The sequence below is a fragment of the Oryzias latipes genome, chromosome 6, assembly GCF_053564925.1.
Source record: "Oryzias latipes strain Hd-rR chromosome 6, Olatipes_Hd-rR_3.1".
NCBI lineage: Eukaryota > Metazoa > Chordata > Actinopteri > Beloniformes > Adrianichthyidae > Oryzias > Oryzias latipes.
This window is the reverse complement of record NC_136242.1, coordinates 22117261-22137241: the sequence shown is the minus strand read 5'-3', so window position 1 is coordinate 22137241 and position 19981 is coordinate 22117261. Positions and strand designations below refer to the sequence as shown.

The 19981-nt window shown below is 38.9% G+C and overlaps 1 protein-coding gene across 6 annotated transcripts in view; it reads right to left on the bottom strand.

Moving 5' to 3' along the window:
* The window catches only part of ptprq (protein tyrosine phosphatase receptor type Q), a 46726-nt gene that overhangs the window by 15085 nt on the left and 11660 nt on the right, over nt 1–19981 (bottom strand). For 5 of the 6 annotated variants that reach the window (XR_002873412.2, XM_023955867.2, XM_078949365.1 and 2 more), the window contains 25 exons: nt 19298–19409; nt 18665–18773; nt 16035–16149; nt 13919–13988; nt 13624–13823; nt 13309–13537; nt 13085–13210; nt 12842–12988; nt 12542–12702; nt 11211–11640; nt 10929–11090; nt 10651–10830; nt 10424–10531; nt 9378–9659; nt 8999–9280; nt 8495–8615; nt 8249–8403; nt 7999–8144; nt 6808–6979; nt 5196–5516; nt 4835–5110; nt 4576–4727; nt 4168–4309; nt 1854–2129; nt 1383–1742 (listed from right to left, as the gene is read on the bottom strand). Coding sequence is in view for 5 of the 6 variants with exons in the window: in XM_023955867.2 (XP_023811635.1) it covers nt 1383–1742; nt 1854–2129; nt 4168–4309; nt 4576–4727; nt 4835–5110; nt 5196–5516; nt 6808–6979; nt 7999–8144; nt 8249–8403; nt 8495–8615; nt 8999–9280; nt 9378–9659; nt 10424–10531; nt 10651–10830; nt 10929–11090; nt 11211–11640; nt 12542–12702; nt 12842–12988; nt 13085–13210; nt 13309–13537; nt 13624–13823; nt 13919–13988; nt 16035–16149; nt 18665–18773; nt 19298–19409 (4834 nt within the window). In the remaining variant the exon portion in view is untranslated. The remainder of the gene's footprint in view (nt 1–1382; nt 1743–1853; nt 2130–4167; nt 4310–4575; nt 4728–4834; nt 5111–5195; nt 5517–6807; nt 6980–7998; nt 8145–8248; nt 8404–8494; nt 8616–8998; nt 9281–9377; nt 9660–10423; nt 10532–10650; nt 10831–10928; nt 11091–11210; nt 11641–12541; nt 12703–12841; nt 12989–13084; nt 13211–13308; nt 13538–13623; nt 13824–13918; nt 13989–16034; nt 16150–18664; nt 18774–19297; nt 19410–19981) is intronic. The other variant, XM_023955869.2, reaches the window with a different exon arrangement.

The following is a 19981-nucleotide window of genomic DNA, read 5'->3' as shown; positions in this document are numbered from 1 at the left end:
ATCCCAATGTCACAGCATAAAAAGGAGACTCATCAGACCAGACAATGTTTTTCCAATCTTCTATTGTCCAATTTTGATGAGCCTGTGTGAATTGTAGCCTAAGTTTCCTGATCTTAGCTGACAGGAGTGGCACCTGGTGTGGTCTTCTGCTGCTGTAGCCCATCTGCCTCATTGTTGGATGTGTTGTGCGTTCAGAGATGCTCTTCTGCAAACCTTGGTTGTAACCAGTGGTTATTTGAGTTACTGTTGTCTTTCTATCAGCTCCAACTAGTCTGGCCATTCTCCTCTGACCTCTGGCATAAAAAAGTCATTTCCGCCCGCAGCACTGCCATTTACTGGATATTTTCTCTTCTTCGGACCATTCTCTGTAAACCCTAAAGATGGTTGTGCGTTAAAATCCCAGAAGATCAGTAGTTTCTGAAATTACTCAGACCAGCCCATCTAGCACCAACAACCATGCCACGTTCAAAGTCAGTGAAATCCTCCTTTTTCCCCCCATTCTGATGTTCAGTTTGTAGTGCAGCAGATTGTCTTGACCATGTCTACATGCCTAAATGCATTAATATGCTACAATGTGATAGGCTGATTAGAAATTTGCATTAACGAGCAGTTGGACAGGTGTACCTAATAAAGTGACCAGTGAGTGTATATGACACAAAGTATGCCTGACAGATAGCATTAATCACACAAAACTAAAGTAAGCAAATCAAAGCAATGACCTTTATCCCTCCAGTTAATGAATTCACTCACTAAAGAGCATCTTAACTGCATTGGTGGTATGGTGGTAACTGCAGAGGGGGTTGTTTATTTGATTTTAATTGTAGAAAGATTATGCTAAAGTGAAACGTGACTGTGTGAACATACGCTTTTTACAGATCAATAGTACAGCTCCTCCAAGGCTTTTAGTTGTAAATTATAACCTTCTTTGTATGCATGAGTCGTGTTACTTTGTCCTTAACCTTCAGCAGCTTTTGTCAAGACTTGCTTGGTATGGCCTACGCTGAAATGTATCCTTACTAAGACTTACATAAGTATTGTGAGTTATCTGTGTAAGAGAAGTTAGCATCAGCTGAATTTGAAGACAAAATGAGATCCTCCTTTTAATGTTCCTTAAGGGTAATTTCATAATTAGCAAATATTTTATAATTGCTGTAATTATAAAATATTAAAAGATTTTAACACTGCTGGTTCTTTCCAAATAAAACTGAATGATGTCCCTGACTGTGTAGTCGTTTGAACAGATTTCAGTGACAAGCACAAACTGTGTAATTTTGATCTCATCTCTGAAAACACACGAGTCATTGATCAAATATTAATTTTGATGTCCAGACTGACTGCCAATTCCCCCTGGCAACGCAAAAAGGTCGCTGGGATGTCCTTACCTCCAGCTAGGGTGAGCTCATAAATCCAGTGTGTGTGTTCTCCAATCCCAGCGTTGGTCACAGCAGCCACTCTGAAGCGATACCATCTGTATTTGGCCAGGGACTGCAGAGTGATGCTGTTCTCTGCAGCATTATCCGAGGCATTCGCGGAAACTGTGAAATTATCAACTATGCAGTCTGAGGCCAAAATAACCTCTGAGGATGAGGTTGCTAGGTTTGCCCCACACACAGTAGAAAGCAGCTGGGCATTGATGAGATATTCCTTCAGCAGTCCAGGAACATGTAGCGGGGGAGCCCACTGGAGTGTCACATTGCTAGGGGTGACCTGATACATGACGAGGAAGCGAGGAGCAGCCGGAACTGTTACGACACAGAGGATTCTATCAAGCATTATCTCTCAAGAGCAACAATTCAGTAAAGTCACCTAAATGTGTAAAATATTAAAATACAAATCTCTAAAAATCGGACTACCTGATTCAGAAAGTGTTGAAGTGATGCAATTTGCTTGGTCCCCTGGTCCTGCAGAATTGACTGCAGCTACAGAAAGTGTGTACTCCTGATTTGGGGACAGTCCAGACAGTGTGTACTCTGGGGAAGTGGCCTGGAGTGTGAAGGTTTCCATGTCTCCCTGCACTATAATATTGTAAAAAAGGAGCTGTCCATTGGGGTTTTCTGGAATTTCCCAGGAAAGTTGAATTGTATCCCATGTCAATCCAGAGCAAGAAAGGTTTCCAACAACGTCTGAAACTACAAACAAAGAAGGTGAGAAGGAAGACAATGATACTATTAAGAAGGACATTTTGAGTCCTATATAGTGTTTGTTTTGGACATCATTTAATCAATTCAAAAATAGCTAAGGCACTTGTTACATATTTATCTAAATTTGGACAGAATTGATTTACATTCCCACGATCCAACCAGATCAATCTGTCTAAGGCATGTTTTTAATCAAATTAACCTATAGCATTATAAAATACTTTCTAAATAAATAAAGAAATTATGTCGGTATTGAAAAATACCGTTTGGATTGAGACATGGTATTTTCATATAATGTAAAACAACCAAGTGCTACAGCAGACAAAACACGTGAGGGTAGCAAAAAATGATCAACCATCATTACAGTCCACTTTGAATTTTACAAAGACATGTGACCATAAAGTGTGGCAGAATGCTCCATTAATGTTCTCTTTGTGTTGTTTTAATGTTGAAAAACAACAGTGGGCTGAAGTTTATGGACCTAAAACAGGGGTCGGCAACCTGTACCACTCAAAGAGCGATTTGGATCAGTTTCCCACAGAAAAGAAAGCACAGGAAGCTGCAACACTATTTTATAAATAAAGTTTGATTTGATTTGATTAGGGGGGTGTTAGAAAAAAAATTGTTTCGCCAAAAATCGTGATAGTTCATTTGGCAATACTTTTTTAATTCAAAATGCTGTCAGGATAATTATTTAATTATTCATTTTAATTATTCATGAGAGTTTACACAACTTTGAATAGACTTTTCCATCTGTAAACACCAAGAGGTGTTTGATGAGTGAGATGATGGAAATAAATTCACTTTGATGCAGACTCGTTTCTATTTTTTTTCTATAAATCCAGTAAAACCAATAAAGTATATTAATTTAATGGATGAGGACTTATTTGTTGTTAGGAATCAGCTTTTAGTTTGTTGCGGGCCTGGTATTTTAAGCGGTAAGTCTAAGCCCCGCCCCCGCCTCTCTACCTCTCTACGTTGTTTTCCCCTGCGTGCAACCCCCCCTCCAGCGCAACATATGTTCATCATAGCAGACAGTTGACAGGGTAGTAGGGGGGTCCTAACACAAATTTTATTAATTTTACGCAGAAATGGGTGGTTTTAGTCTAGGGGGAAAAAAGTTTTTTTTTTTTGTTGGGCGTTCATGTGATCCCTACGAGATTATCACTGACTGTCTTTTTAGATTATGTGGATGGATTTGCAGTTATTCCTTTTTTACTTGTTTTTTTTTTATACATATTTAAATTACACTGGATAATCTAGCAAGAAACACATGGGATCTGGAAAACTTCATCTGCACTGTTCATTATCTCTGAGTCACACTGGTTGAATTTTTGACAAAAGATGACCTGGATCGATTTTAAGTTAGCGAATCGGCTCAAATCGTTAAAAATGAACTAATATCAACTATGAATCATATCTGCAACCACAGATTGATATGTGTAGAATTGTTAAAATGAATTGTTACCCCCTTAATCTAAATGTTTAGGGAACTGGGCACAACGCCCTGTTCTTGGGCTTTTACAACTTTGCATAAATGGCGTTGAGATAAACTCTTCATCTTTCTCATCATAATCAAAACTATATAATAATAATAGTAAAAGAGTTGTTGTATGTTTATGTTTTTTCTTCTTCATTACTTTTTGTACTATAAAGATGATTCCAATTTATACAGTATACCAAAAATATGTTTTAATTATTTTCCTGAAGTAAAAAAAAATTGGGTGCCTAAAACTCCTCTCTTGTGGGTCAACCTACATTTGTTTCATGTCTGCTTTGTTAAAAGTCTAGAAGAATTAGAAAACGAGGATCTAAGTCTCATTCCAGTCTATGTGAACATCATTTGATGGTCTTTCCAATTCATGACAAACAAAGCAGAAATACTGGGCAGTAAAATCACAAGCCTTTTTTTTTTATATTCTAACATCTATTATACATCTAAAAACACTTCTTAAAAACCTCAATCGTGAGCAGAAATCCGATTCTTTGTGACTAAAAATCATATTTGTGCAAACGGCATGAGCCTTACCTGACTCATTTGTTGTGAAGGTCACAGGGAGACTGAACTGATTACCATGGCCCACTCTGGTAAAACTGCACACACTGATCTCATAGGAGCTGTAAGGTCTAAAGCCAGACAGATACTTCATGGTTGATGAACCAGAGGTATTCTGTGTTTGTTCCAACATACAGGCAAATGAAAAAAAGGAGACAAAAAAAACAGAGAAGATTCAATTATCCGTTCCTGATTGCTGGAAATGATAAAACTGTTGTATCAGCACACATATGTGCAGATGTACAATGTTACTGCAGACTGTTAACCAGAGTGTGAAATTAGCACCGCTCATGTGTGCTTTTACTGAGTGTTTCCATGGAGTGCAGGTGTTTGTCTTGTTGTTATGGTGAAGCAGCTTTCAGCCTGTGAAATTAATATTACCTGATGTGTGACAGTGTCTGTGACTAGGTCTCGGATCCTAAAGCCATACTTTATCACCACTCCATTGGGCTCCAGGGGAGGCTCCCAGCTCAGCCACACAGAAACTGCAGTGTGGTTAAATATAGTCAGGTTCCGAGGAGGTGACATGGGGCCTGAAAAACAAAGTTAGGATGGTAAAAAAAATGCTATTTTTGAACTATGGTAATAATAAAAAGAGTGGAATTTAGAGAACAATCTTAAAATCTGCTCCTGGACTTACCCCCTTCATCAGTGTGCAGTTGCAGCAGCAGTGGTGGCCCTACTCCTTTACGTGTTGCAGATATAATGGTAAGATTGTAAGCTGTGTAAGGAATCAGGTTGGTGAAAATGACTGATGTGTTGAGGGTCTGTGTTGTGTTTGGGCCTCCTGGTCCAGACAGGATGAGGGTATAATCTGTTATCTCTCCGTTTGCCTCCAGAGGGCGTTGCCAGACTACTTGGATCGAGGACGAGGTCAGATTTTTTGTGGACAACAGCACTGGAGGAGAACTAGGTACTGAGGAGTTAAAAGAAAAACTAGAAGGGTTAAAATACATACTTTAATTAAACATTAAATTTGAGTTACTGGAGGATAATCTTACTGTCATCATCTGTTCTTAGGTGCATTGTGGTGGTGTGGTTGTAGGCAGGGCCAGCCCCTGTTGCTGGGGTAACCGTCAGCACATAAGCGAAATACTTTCTGAGTTTGGTGAAGAGATAGACATTATCGGTTGTGGTTTGCTTGATGGTTTTGTTGACAGCAGGAGTCCCTTGATTGGTCATGTTTGGGAAGATGCCAGCCTCCTGCAAAGTGAGCAGGTAGTAAGGGCGGCCATTTGGCTCAGTGGGAGGATCCCAGCTCACGATGACAGCGGTGGAGCTAAAGATTTGATACGTCAAGTTGGAGACCGGGCCGTTTGGCACTGAGGGAGAAGAGAAGAAAAAAAAGGGTTACTATTTTCAGCCTTCGCTGACAGCACTACTACACTGTGAGGCATCCAAAAAGGGCATCAATCAATTAATTACAATCTGACATCGTAGGAGAAAAAGATGAATGCATCACTTGTCTTTATAATCAACATCTATCAAGGTTGATGTTAACATTAGTAAAATAGACAGCACATTGGATTAAATTTATTGAATGTCACAGAAGAACACTTTCAAAAGAGAAAAAAATGAAGGAAACAGCAAATTATTTAAATGTTCTTTGGGAAACGTACAGAGAAGTTGACACACTGAAAAATAGGGATTATGAAGGCAGAAAGATGAAGGAAAGTACTCATCCTGTTCTTCACAGATCCTCTGGAAACACATGGTACAGAGATTAGAAAAAAAGGGTGAGAAGAAGGGGAGATTAAACAGGAGATATCCAGAGATAAGACAGTAAGTATTAGGGGCCAGGGGGAGTGAGCCCCTGCTGGGATTGGCTGTGTGGGAGACACAAGGTGCCTTGGAGGTCCAGTGCTCGGCTGATATTGGAGCAGCTAGAGCACAGGCAGAGATACAAGGTCAGTATGAGCAGTTCAGAAAATGAGAATAATTCACAAACATTATTTTAAAAAAGTCTAAACTGTCAGATTTTTTGTTACAAAGTGTAATGGAGGCCCGTCTGCACCATTTTTCCTAAAATCACATAAAAACCTCGAGATCAAATTTTACCCCCTTTTTTCAACATCTATAATTAGGAGCATAACGAAATATTACATGCATAAATGCTAATCTCAGCTGCCATGGCAACACTTTCACTGCAGCACGAAATGGCACACATTTTCTCAGAGCTTGAAATAGTTTTTTTCCCCCTCCTTATCATTAATGTCATCTTGTTCTGATCTAATTTTTTTGTTCACATTATTCTGTTATTTCTAAAAATGTGATCATACAGTACAGAAGACATCTTTTTGCATAGTCGCAAAGTAAACAATCACAATTTTAAAGCTGCATTTTCAACCATTGAGTTTTTATGTAATTTTATTTAAGGGTAAGAAGAGATTTGAAAAAAGTGCGCAGACTTTCCTCTCTGACTATTCATTTTATTGAGGATAATTTTTCCAAAATGAATATATATATATATATATATATATATATATATATATATATATATATATATATATATATATATATATATATATATAAATATACACATATAAATGTGTAAATTTACTATTAATCTTGATAAATTGTTTCTGTACTGGTGCTTTTGAGTGTCTGACTGACCATCCTCTGGTAAGAGCAGGGTAAATTCCTCAGATTGGACCCCTCCATCACCCTGAGAAGTGTTGGAGGTCATCCAAAAAGTGTAGTTAGTGCCTCCAATCAGCCGAGTCAGAGTGTAGACAAAGGATGAATTGGGTGAGGGGCGTTCAGGTAAGTCTGAAACGGCAACTATCTGTTGGAAAACAGAGTTAGGATTATTGTCAAAACCTTCCTCTGGAACTGAAGCAAAGGTAAAGTGTCAGCTGTGCACATAGTTTACAGAAGAGAAAAAAGAAGGATTTTATATTTTGGCCCAGCTGAAACCCCCAACATAAGTCTTGAGTCTTTTTTTAATTAAGTTAATTCAAACCCCCACCTCTACCCCTTAAGGTACTTATTTTAAAACCTTAGTAACAACTGCCCTTAGAGGAAGGTTACGGACTGTGAAAAAAAAAGGTGAAAAAAAAACAGAACATTGCGGACACGCAGGTATCCCGGACATTATGGCAACATTATTGACATCAGTGGGACCATAGAGCAAAAACATTCATGCGCATTTTTTCTATGTGCATTTTGTAAGGGACAGGTCATTGCAAACACTTGAACGAAGGCGTGTTTTATGGATTTTTCCTTTTTTAACCACCCAAAACCAGCGCAATGTGCTAGAAGCCCATTAGTGATGTTAAAGCAAAAAACTTGGGGGCTTCTTGCTGCAGACTGACAGAATTTAGGAAATTAGACAACCAAAATGTAATTTGTGTTGGCATCCATTGGGCCCTTATGTATTACCTGGACACCTCATACTTAAAGTATCTGCAGGTGGCCAGAAGGGGACCAGTTTGACCAAAAGGCACAATATGACAGCATCACTTGTATATCATAAGTGCGTGCAACTTATCCTAGCCTTACAAATACTTCCCGATACATTTACCACACACACCAATTGTAGGTTCAGTTTTCATGACATCCTTAGAGCCGGCCATACGAGTCTTAAGGGAACTGCAAGACACACCTGCGCTCATCTAATGATGCTGCTGCACCACTCTACATCCTTCCACCGGCCCGGACAAAAACTTGCAGAACCCATCAACCTTCTCTACAGGTGCATGTGACAAAGGCTTTACATTTTGTTTCTTTAAGTTTCTGTATAATATTTTTTTTTCAGTCACTCAGTTCTGTTTCCCTTCTTCAGATCCAGTTTACATGCCTCACCTGTTTTCTAACTGTGCCATTATCACTGTAATAAATAGTGTAGTGCACAATAATCCCATTGGGCTGAGTGGGTGGGAGCCACATCAAGGTGACGGAAGAAGCTGTGACATTTTCAAAAGTCACATTTTGTGGTGGATCAAACGGCTCTAAGAGTAAGGGACAAAAAAAGGAATAAAGAGACATGTTGAGAAAGAAACTATTAATAATGAATTTTGAATTCAACCAACTGTCAGATTTTTTTTAGATGTACCTGCATCAGTGACAGTGAAGCTAATGTAAATCAGCACTCCTCCATCGCCCAGTTTGGTCCAACTGGAGACAGAAGCGTTGTAGCGGCTCTCTGAATCCACCTGGATAACTACTGATGTCCCTGTCACATTCTGCCACAGTTGGGTTGTTTCATTCCTAAAAGTGAGCAAACGCTAAAGGTGCAGTCTGCCTCACATTTGTTTTCATTACTGTCATTCAGAAAGGGTGGACACATTTCCAAACTTACCAAATTTTGACAATGTAATAGAGAATCTCTGAATTGGCTTCAAGTGGTGGTTCCCATGACAATTGTACCTCATAATCTGACAGCTTTCTGGCGTGGAGAAACTGAGGGGGCGTGTCTGGAGCTGAGATGCAGGAGAAACACTTTCAAGTCACATAAGAACAAAGAGACTTAAGAGGACCCGTGTGAATGAAGAGGTTATGGCTGGTTAACTGGAAATTAGTACTGTTAAAGTCAGGAACATCCCTGCAGAACATGATGTCAAGAGCAGACAGTAACAATACCCTGAAAAGTTAAAACCAGTTAGCTTGAATAACATAGATGCATAATGGGGGATCAAAAACCTGTAATAAAACACTGTTAGCATGATCTGAAACAAAAAAGCAGCTGAGCAAGGGAAGACTAGAAGGAAGTGAGACCCAGTCACTCTCATTCTCCTGTCTTGGTGTAACAGTGGATCGTCCTAAAACTGAAAAGAAAAACAGTCTTCTCTTTAACCCATCTCACCATCCTCAAGTGTTGTTATGTTGAGCGGCTCGCTGCTGTAGTTTCCTGGCCCGGCATGCGTGTGTGCTTGAACCACAACTTGGTATTTTGTATACTTCCTCAGGTGCGTGATGTGGATGAAGTTGGTCCGTGAGGTGAGATTCAGGTAGTTAGTGGAGTTCCGGAGTTCCAGGCTGTAGTGAGTGATGATACCGTTAGGCAGCAGAGGAGGCTGCCAGGTCACATTCACCTCACCAGGGGTGATGGACTCATAGGAGAGGCCATATGGAGGACTCCCTGGAACTAGAAATGAAATATTGAAAAGAGACATGGTTGGTATAGTTGATGTTAGTCTAAAAGGTGCTCATATTTATAAAAGTAGGCTCATCCTCTCACCCACCATCTTCTCCAGACAGCAGGTATAAAGTGTTAGATGTTTGGTTGCCATGGCCGTAGCGTGTGTAGGCCCTCACAGACACGTTGTAGTATGAGAATGGTTTCAGACTAGTAAGAGTCACTCTGTTAGAGGTTGTGTTCATCGCTGCCGTAAAGGATGCATTGTTTAAAAGAACCTCATAGTACTGGATAACCCCATTTGCTTTTTCTGGTTTAGACCATGTGAGGGTGACAGTGGAAGGGGTGGTGTCTTCCACTGTGAGATTTTCAGGTGCGGAATCTGGTTCTGAAAGAGAAACAAGCAAAAACACATTAAAGACCCATTCCAGTGAAAATCACATTATTAAAATGTTAATTTGACATTTTTCTCATGGTGAAGGACATACTGTATGTAAAAAAATTCTAAATTGCATTTGTGAGTATTTATTTATATAAATCATTGTGAATTAGGATAAGATGAAAAAATGCAGTTGGAAAAAGCTTGTAGCTATGACGTAGAAGCTACTACTGTAAGCCACAAGATCTCTGCTTCGCTCTATTCTGATGCATCTTTCAGACAAATAGATCCTACTACGTCTTTGTTTTCCTCGTCCGATAGGATAGCTCCAACATTGCTCGCCATTTTTGTTGTACCGCTAATGCTAGCTTGGGGGTGTTAGGTGCTGTAAGCTAGCGGGAGAGAGTGTAAAAATATGGATGACAGGAAGTGGGGGGGGGGGGGGGGGGGGGGGGGGGGGCTTACTTTGCGCTGCTCTGCAAAAACAACACAGGTTCCTTTTTTAGTTTGGTCTAAAAACGGCATACTGGCGATTAAAATTAGTAATATACAAAAACTATGATATTTAACATGAAGTTTGTTTAAAATGTGAAGACCTACTTGATAATATTGTGGAATAGGATGTTGAAGGGGATGAGATCACGTGCAGATTAATGGCAAAATTATTTACTTTTTTTAATAGAAAACACATCATGTCTTTCTAAAAGTCTGGCAGTTATTTTGACCTTTAAATGTGTGCATGTGATTGTATATTTGAAGTGTTCAGGAAATACCATCTTCCAGGGTGAAAACAAAAATGTAGTCCTCTTCTGACAGGACACTTTCTCCCACAACTGTGGATGCAGCGACCCCTAGTTTGTATGCAGAGTACTTGTCCAAATCTATAACCATGAATTAAAACAAAACAAAAGAAAAAAACTATCAAGCTTTTATGTTTATAACATGGATAAAAAAAACTGAAGCTTGGTGTGAATATTTGCATTTACAGGATCAACTCTACCTGATATTAGTATGGATGTGGTGTTGGTGACCCACTTCACATCTTGATTGCTTTGTAAATTAAGACCATAGATAGTGTAATGTGTGATCTGTCCATTGGGATTAAGAGGAGGGTCCCAGTACACAAGAATGGAGGTGGAGGTGATGTTTTCATAGGACACTTTGAGCACTGAACTGGGGGCTGGAGACACACAGTTACAGAATATTACAGCAACTAATAGAAAGCAATATGATTTTGCATGTTAGAAAAAAAAACACCTGACATATTTGACCACCTACCTTGCTCCCTGGTCTTCTCTGTGATATTAATAGCTGGACCCTCTCCCACAGTGGTGGAGGCTGTTACTTTGAATGTGTACTCAGTGAAGGGACTCAGTTCTGACACCACGTAAGACAGTTCCTCAGAAAGAACATTCACCACCTCCTGTTTCACCGTAACACCTGAAGCAGTTGCACAGATATATCCATCCATATAATTTAAAAGCTGTTGTTATGTAAAGGAATCCTTCAAAAGCAAACCAAATACCAAGTAGACAATGGTCAAGGTTAGCTCTTCCCCACCTGTTGTTCCAGAAACTGCTGCATTAGAAAAACGTGCAGTGACTGAAGCATCATGGGTGAACAAACGCTGTTTGCCTGGAGTCACAACTCTGGTGGAGGAGTCTGATGTCAACTCATTTGCATGTGGTTGCTCTGTCAGCCAGGGGGGAAGGGTATGGGAATGCATCAAGGTTGGAGATAATGTGTTAGTGGACAAGATGCTGCTGCCAGACTGCAAATCAGAAGCCCTGCTGGACTTGTCAGTGGTTGGTTTGGTGTCAGTCTTTGTGTGTATAAAGCTGGAAGCAGTCATGTCAGTGCCGTCAGAGATGGTGGCAGTGAAGGCTGGATGAGATGTAAGCAGATCGAGCTCGGCAGCTCTCTTACGCCGCCCCAGGGTGCCGTGGACTTTTGGAGAAAACGTCACGTCCTCATAAAAATCTGCAGAGTTCTACAGGAACAGAAAACCATCCATGCATGTAAACAGTTTTGTTTGTTTGTCAGCAAAGAAAGACTTTTAAAATGGTTTTAGAAGAAAGAGGTTCACAGGGTTGGTAGTAGAACTGACCAGAATATCTCAGGTACTGTTCCTGCCTGCCCATTTGTCAAAGTGTCCTTGGGTAAGGCACTAAACCCCACGTTACTCTTGGTGGTTTTATGTTGGTGCCAGTGTTAAGCAGCGGAGCTGCCACCAGTGTGTGAATGTGTGTGTGCATGGGTGAATGGGACTGTGACTGTAAAGCACTTTGGGTTATCAAATAATGTAGTAAAGTGCTATTTAAGTAAACACCATTTACTATTTTTTACCAATTAACAACAATGATAGAGCTTTAAAAAAGTCACGTTAAATTTTCAACAAGTATAGATCCTAGCTGAAGGCTGCCCATGTTATTGTTATCTGATACAGTTAAGTACAATACTAAAATGTTGTACTTCAGTAAGAGGAGCTTTATTTAAAAAATCATGCAAGGGAATAACTGTCATTCAGATGTTGACTAAGTTAAAAATATATAAATAACAATTCAATAAACAATTCAAGTACACTGTAAAAGTTTTAATATTTGTCTGTTTTTGTTTTTAATGTTTTGAATCAGGCAGACGAAAAATAATTCTGAAAATTAAAGTGTTTTTCAAACAAATTAAACAATTTAAGATAGCTCCTGAAATTAAAAAAAAGAATACATTAAAACATAAAAGAATGAAATGTGATACAGAGAAACTCAAATGTGCTATAGATTAAAATTTGCAAAGCCTCACTGTTTGGGCTTATTTTTTTTTAACCCACCCCATGTAATTAGCTCTTTGAGTGCATTATTTTGACCACATGAAGCTGTGACAACAGGTTTCCTTACCTCGACAGTCAGGGTGATGTCTTGCACTAGAATCTCATCGACCAGAACTTGCAGCCTGTACTGGGTAATGGGACCGTTTGGCTCGGCGGGGATCCTCCAACTTACACGGATTGATATTGAATCCTCAGCTTCTGCCTTTAGGTTTTGCACTGCACTGGGTGCTACACAAACAAGACCAAAGACATCTAAGCGCTAAAGAACTGCAACATGCCTACCACCTCCTTAAAGAGGGAAAAGGCTCCCAAAGCACTAGGAAGGATTTATTCAAATACACTGATGCGTTAGTAACGGTGCCCTTACCTTCAGGAGGTGTAATTACTACGTCCTCTGCCTCTGGACCCAGTTCTCCCGCAGCTTTGGCAGAGACAACAACTTTATACTTCGTGTAGGGAGTCAAACCAGTAAAAACAAAGCGTGTGTCCGATGTGCTATTCTCATACAAGAAGCCTGGAAAGGAAACAGATGAATGTGAAACCTGTGAATTACATAACCAGTCACATTGTATTGTATGTGCTGAATTATTTTTAATTAAAATTCAGTAACCTGTTGGCCCATATAGGCCCAGAACGTAGCTGTACTTTCCAGTGATGGTGATGGGAGAACTCCAAACAACAGAGATCCTTCTAGATGTGACATTTGCTGTCAAACTTTGAGGTGGTTCAGTTGGAGCTGTCAAGCACCAAAAAAAGTATTACAATGGAATTTTTGTTGACCTTTGTTTTCATAGTTTAGGGGAAAAAATTGATAATTTGCTTCTTCTTTCACACCTGATTCTGGCATGCGGACCATGGTGGAGGCAATCTGTCCTTCTCCATCTGAGGTAAAGCCGGACACCTCAAAAAGATAGGCTGTGAACGACTGCAGCTGATCCACTCCCACAGATATGGGTACACGCCAAGCAGCTGAGGGGGGCACAGCAGAGAGGGTGATGGATGGAGCAGATGCTGTCATCTCCAGGGGGCTGGTAGTTGCTTGGGAAAGGATATCAGCTGCATCCTGGACATATTAAACATGTTAAGAATAAAAAGGAGGTATTTCACACACACAAACACTTCAGCACAGAAGACATAGTGGTGTGGTACATTGCAGTGAGGCAGCACTCCATTCATGATGTCCTCTGCATTGACCTCCAGCATGCGGACAATCTTCCCTGTGCGAGCATGCTTTGCCCTGACGCCAAACTTTGTGATGAGACCATTGATGCGGTGAGGCAGGTACCATTTCACCACAACAAAGGTGTGGTTATAGGCATATGCTGTCAGGTTGGTCACCAGGCCGGGAGCTGCAGAAAATGTGCACAATGTCACTTGTTCACACATTTTTACAGGGGGGAGGGGACTATTTCCCAGGGATTTGTTCAAGAACATGACCACTCACGTGACTCTGCAGTCTTTATGTATAAAGGTTTGCTGAATACTCCGGTTCCAACGGGTGATATTGCAGCAACCTAAAGAAAAAGAAAGAAAAAGTTTTGAGGCTCCCTTGTGAATATTTCAGTTTGCAGTCAATCATGCCCCAAGTCCCATTCATCCTCAAATCTTAGCTTGCTTATCATAATGGTGAATACAAAATTGTGACAGTAATTGATGCACTGAGTTAAAAGAATGTTGGATTTAAATAACCTTTATAATTTTAATTTTTTAACATATATCTTTAATAGGTTGTGCTTTACAATATTTTGTTTCTATATAAACCTTGAAAATGTATTTAACACCAACGGAGAACAGAGGTGACGTGGAAAAGTTATGTGCTGGGTTGTTTCTGTCGGTAGGCTTGTGTAAGAGCACCGCACGGGCAAATTGGACGACAAATTGTTCACTAATGTTAGCATTTTATCTGTTTTTAATTGGTTGGTTAGCCTTAAAAAATCTTTTAACTTCATCATTTGAAACTTTTAGAAATGTATGACTTTGGGGCTTTTCTGTAAAAAGTAGAAACATGAAGAAACTGCTTTGGGTGTCAGTTTAATGGTTTGGTGCCACTATTCTTTTTGGCGCTCCTTGTCCCCAACTGCTACCTCGCAGGCAGAACATGTAGTTATCAGTATGTGTAGAGTAGAATCTTTTACCAAACTATTACACATTGGTTTAGAAGCATTTAACGTAATTCTAAGCTGATATAAAAAGTAATGTTTTGTAAGTCATTGGTGAGTTTCTTTTATGATGGTGCAGGCAAAACGAATAAATAAATAAATCTGTTTTTGTTTATGATAAAAAATGTGAATGGTGCTGGGTTCAAGCCCCAGGTGGGTCATCCATATTTCTGCAATTGGACAACCTCATTTAGGGTAACAAAGGAGGAGAAACAAGATAGTGGTGGATGTGAAAGGCCTCTCCTCTTTTTATCTCCTGCCCCGATCACAGGATTCCTGAAGTGCAGGTGGAGTTTTGCTGTTTTTTTGGAACAAATGAGATGGCAGCATGGTAAACAGGAAAAAAAGATTTGTGTCAGAGGCTTCCCGCTCTGTTGAGGGAAGAGTTATTGTGTGTGTACTATGATCCCTCTTTCAGATCAAACAATGATGTACTGGAGTCTATTATATCAGGGTCAATTTAACATGTCCAGAATTAACTCAAGTAACATGTTGTTATTTGATACGGAACGCTATATCTGAAGATTAAAATAAAATAATGCTTATCTTAGTTCAGTCATTGAGGGATGGGTGCATTTATAAAAAAAAAAAAATATATATATATATATATGTCATTTTAATTATTAAATGTAACTAAATGTAAGTTCCTTTTTGTTGCTCTTTTCTAATAAGAAAAGGGTTGTCCTCAAGAGTGACACAAACCTCTATGTCTTATCTGTGATCGAGTGTAATGGAGTTGTATGAAGATGTGCAAATAGTTTTATAAACCAACAGCTACTCTACACTCTGCAGTTTACCAATGCTTGCCATCAGAGCACAGGGACATCTTTTCAATCTGCCTTTAATAAAGGCCATCATCAGGCTCCTTCAGAGCTGCATGGAAAACATGCAGGACAGCATTTCCCGAGGACTATGGTTGGGAATTACTAGTATGTTAAAACACAAACACGGTTCTGTCTTTATTATAGTTTATTTGAATGAAGGTCATTGGGGGTTAATTAATTCTGCTGACTAATGAGCATGGGCACATTCAAGACCAGTGACAACAGAAAGTGGAAAGAGCCTGAGTTGATCCATAGATCTGTTTACCTGATTAATAATGCAACCTGGATCAATTACCAGCATTCAGTCAGATCAAGAGAACAGCTCACTGTTGTGGAATCCATGTCACATAAGCACATGGCCATAACCAGATGGGACTATATCTGCAAATGTTTCCAATAATACATAATGCCTTGGCTTATATTTTAGTACATACTTTGCAAACATTGTTGGTTGTTGGCATGCAGAAGTTACATTTGACTGTCTGGTTTTTTTTAATCACACTTGTGTAGATGTTGGTAATTCAAACCCTTAAAATGCTTTTATTTTGTCAGGAAAGCAGAAGAATCTTTAATGTACCTCAATGTGATACGCAGAACCTGAAGTGAAGTCGGTGATCAGAGTCTCTGGAATATCTATGTACTTGTGCACCTCTGTAAATGAGGGATCAGGATAGGGACACACCTCCTTATACCTAGAAAAATAGTTAAATATTTACAAAAAGAGCATTTCAGGATCTTACACATCTCAAAAGTTTTCAAAAAAAGACGATTGAGAAGAAAAGATGCAGTTAGGATCCTTTTAGTTCCACTTTAACATTGTAACTCAGCTGAATGTTGAGATAGGAGAAAGGAATTATTTATTTTAGCCAGCAAAACTTTGTTTTGTGCATTTTTCTAGATTTGACTTTATTTTAAATTAAAATAGTTCAAAATTTGAAAATTGATAGAATTAATAAAAATATACTTTAATCAATATTTAAGGGCGGCAGTTTAGCTCAGGCAGTAGAGCAGGTTGTCTATGAACCGAAGGGTTGGCAGATCAATCCCCACTCTCCCCAGCCAGCTGTCGCCCCCCGAGCGCGGCTAGTCTGCAGCTCACCGCTCCCCCCAGGGAATGGGTCGAAATGCAGAGAAGAATTTCCCCATTGTGGGATAGATAAAGTATCAATTATTATTTTTTATTATTATTATATTTATGATTGCATTCTCTACATCAGTGGCTTTTAACTTAACTCCCAGAACTTTTCAGACTTTCCCCCGCTCTACCTGCTGCTGATTATCTAGATCTAGTGTTATTTATTTTAATAAACAACAAGGCAGGATAGTTGAAATGACGGAGGACATTGAGGATAGTAGCTTTGCTCCACTTCACCTCCTGGAATGTAGTCAGTGAGGCTAACTGAAGATAAAAGTTCACTTATTTAAAGTAAATTTGTTTTTTTACTTGAGGGTTTTTGCAAAGTGTCAATGTCTGGAAATTTAAAAAAAATGTACATCTTACAGAAAATAGAAAGCAAAATAAGATTCCTTAAAAAAAAACACAAAATTTTGTTCCAATTTGGATCCAGTTTATTCATTTTATTTTGTAAAGGAGATGCCTTAAGTAATTAAAATGACCTGTGCATGACTGCTATCTACTTGGGGAACTATTCCCGTTCTCTTAAAACCTTTATTTTACTTAGTTGCCTTATTCCAGTGTTTTTCAACCTTTTCTGAGCCACGGCACACTTTAACCTTAAAAAAAATCCCGCGGCACACCAGCATTCAAAAATAAAAAAAAAGGAGAAACTCATAGTCTGTATTGATCTACAGTCCCTCCACAATCTCCGTGCATTTTTGAGATAATTGTTACGGAAAAAGCTTGAAACTGCAGCTGTTTTTTTCTAAAAGAGGCAATAAAAGTTAAGTTAGAAGATTTAAAAACAGTTTGTGTGTTCGTTAGTTTCAAGACGTTTAACAACAGATCTCCTTTTGCGCTGTCACTCTCACAACCCAATGCATCATGGGAAATGTAGTGCATAAAACGGCCGAAGATCGGTTTTCGGAGCTTCATTGTTTTGTTCACTTGTTCCACGGTCTGATACCAGATTCTGTGGAAAGCTACACCGCTAAAGACGAGCTTTAGCTGGTATTTTTGTTAGAACTGAGTGACTTTACGAGCTAAATCGGGACAAAGAAGTGAAGACTTTAAGCACTTCTGATTGGTCAGACCGATGACATGTGATTAACCCCCCCAACACGGGACTTTTCCAAAATACAGCCGAAGGTGCAGCTGAATCGCGGTACGTCATTCTTATCAAAATGTCTTTAATAAAATAAAATAAACGCAAAGAAAAGGTATTTTACGATCTTTTATATTCCTAACTCCTCGGTGTTTTATCAGGATGTTTGGATGAACAGAGAGCTAAAATCCTGGAGATGGGAAATGTTTTTAGATCAGATAATGAGGGCAATTTCCCACGGCACACTTGGCCATCTCCCACGGCACACTAGTGTGCCGCGGCACACTGGTTGAAAAACACTGCCTTATTCTATAAAAAAAACTATCTGTTTGAAAGAAAAGAAATGTGTCCTGTTTCCCTTTAAATTGGCTGCAATAAGTATTTTTTGGTGGCTTCATACAGAGTTTAATTTACATCAAAAAGGCCACAATTATAATGCAGTCTCTACTTAAAAGTATCTATACAGTAATGGGATAATGTGTTACTTATCGTAGTTACTAGTAATGCAGCAATTGCAACACAGTTGTCATCTTAAAAATCAAATTTATTCAAACAACATTTATTTATTCAAACATTCTCTTCTCTTTTTCACTAAATTTAAAGAAAAATAACCAGGAAGAATCATGGATTTTTTGCATTTCCTATTTAATACATGAATACATTTTAGCGCAAAGTAAATATGGGCACCAAATTCGATGGATGTTAATGAAAACTGTATTTACATTTTAACTCTATTGTTTTTGAGCAAAAGTCAGTTATTAAGTCTTTAACAGATAAGGGAACATTAGTTGATTGGCCATATATTTATTCATTACATGACATTAGCTTCTTATTTCACAAAACCTCCAAACTATATAATAAAATATGAAAGTTATGTCCAAAGAAAATGCCAAATATCATAATAATCATTCATGTGATCCTGTGCTTAAGATCTTCCGTTAAGGAAGCAAATTAATTCATTGCACAAAACAGCAGCAAAACTCACCTGATGATGTATCCCTCAATATTCTTTGAATTTTGGGGCATGGTCCAGGAGAGCAAAATACCATTTGATCCAACAGGTCCCCCAATTAATTGTGAAGGGGGACCTGGAACTACAGAGATGCAAAGAAAGGAAGACAATCAAAAACAACCTGGATATATAACTGCAAAGTTTATACAACTGTGCATACTTTATTTACACCCCAAAGATAGAAATTATAACTTAACTAATGTTGTGCAACTCCAAAATAACAGTCTTTCTATTAGAAGTGATGCTTTTGTGAGTCCCATCCATCAAAAGTGTGCTTGTGTGGTAAAGTGTGTATGTGGTCTGCATGAATGCTTTTTTACAGGAACCCTGATGAATAAGGCTTCACACAGCAGTGGCATTTCACTGGCATTCACTGCAGAGCTATTCATCCAGTGGTTCAAAAGCTTCAGCTTAAGTTACCTAAAAGGAATTAAACAGTACAGGAAGTACAAAAATACACACACCACATCATCCACTTTGCTCTTTACTTTGTGTGTGTGTGTGTCTTTGTACCTTTCCATAATGGCTAAAGGAAACAGACAGCAGTGAATCTTGCCTGACTTCAGTTCCACAAAACAATAAGTATTTGGTGTGCGGGCTCCTCACCACTCTCGCTGGTTACAATCATGCGGCTGACTCCAGGGCTCACATTGGAAGAGGAAGCTGCTGTGACTGTTGCTGTGTACCGAGTGCCAGGACTGACGTTCTCCACGTCGACCTTTGGAAAAAGGCAAAACATGTCAGCTCTGTCATAAAGTATACTTACCCCTAGCAAATTTAGAATTTGTATTTTGAATTCAACTAGAAAATTGAGCGTCTCCAAGAATTTAATACAAAAGACAGCATTGTGTTAATAAAGACAAATGTAAGGCTTTGCTGTAACTATTTCCGTTAGTTTTCAGCTAACTCTAACCATTTTCTGAACATTTTGTTTTGTGATTTGGACAGCTGAATTTTAAAGAAGAGCTAAAGATTTCTGTATTTAGAATTTCTTTTCTTGTTTTTTATTTTTATTTTCATTAATAAAATGGTTTGAAAGCAGAGACAGAGCTTCCTGAGAGCTGTTGTTTCGATCATGCAAAAAAGACAGCTGGAGGAAAAGAAAGATTAATTTTAGTGTCCGTTGTGTTCCAATTTTTTAATCCAGGCATGTCCAAAGTCTGGCCTGTGGACTTTTTTAACATTGCCAAATGCAGACAAATGTTAAAATTTCTACCAGCCCTCAGGTTCATGTCATAAAATCAATAATATTCAATTGTGGTTGGCTGAATTTGCTTATGAGCCATTGTA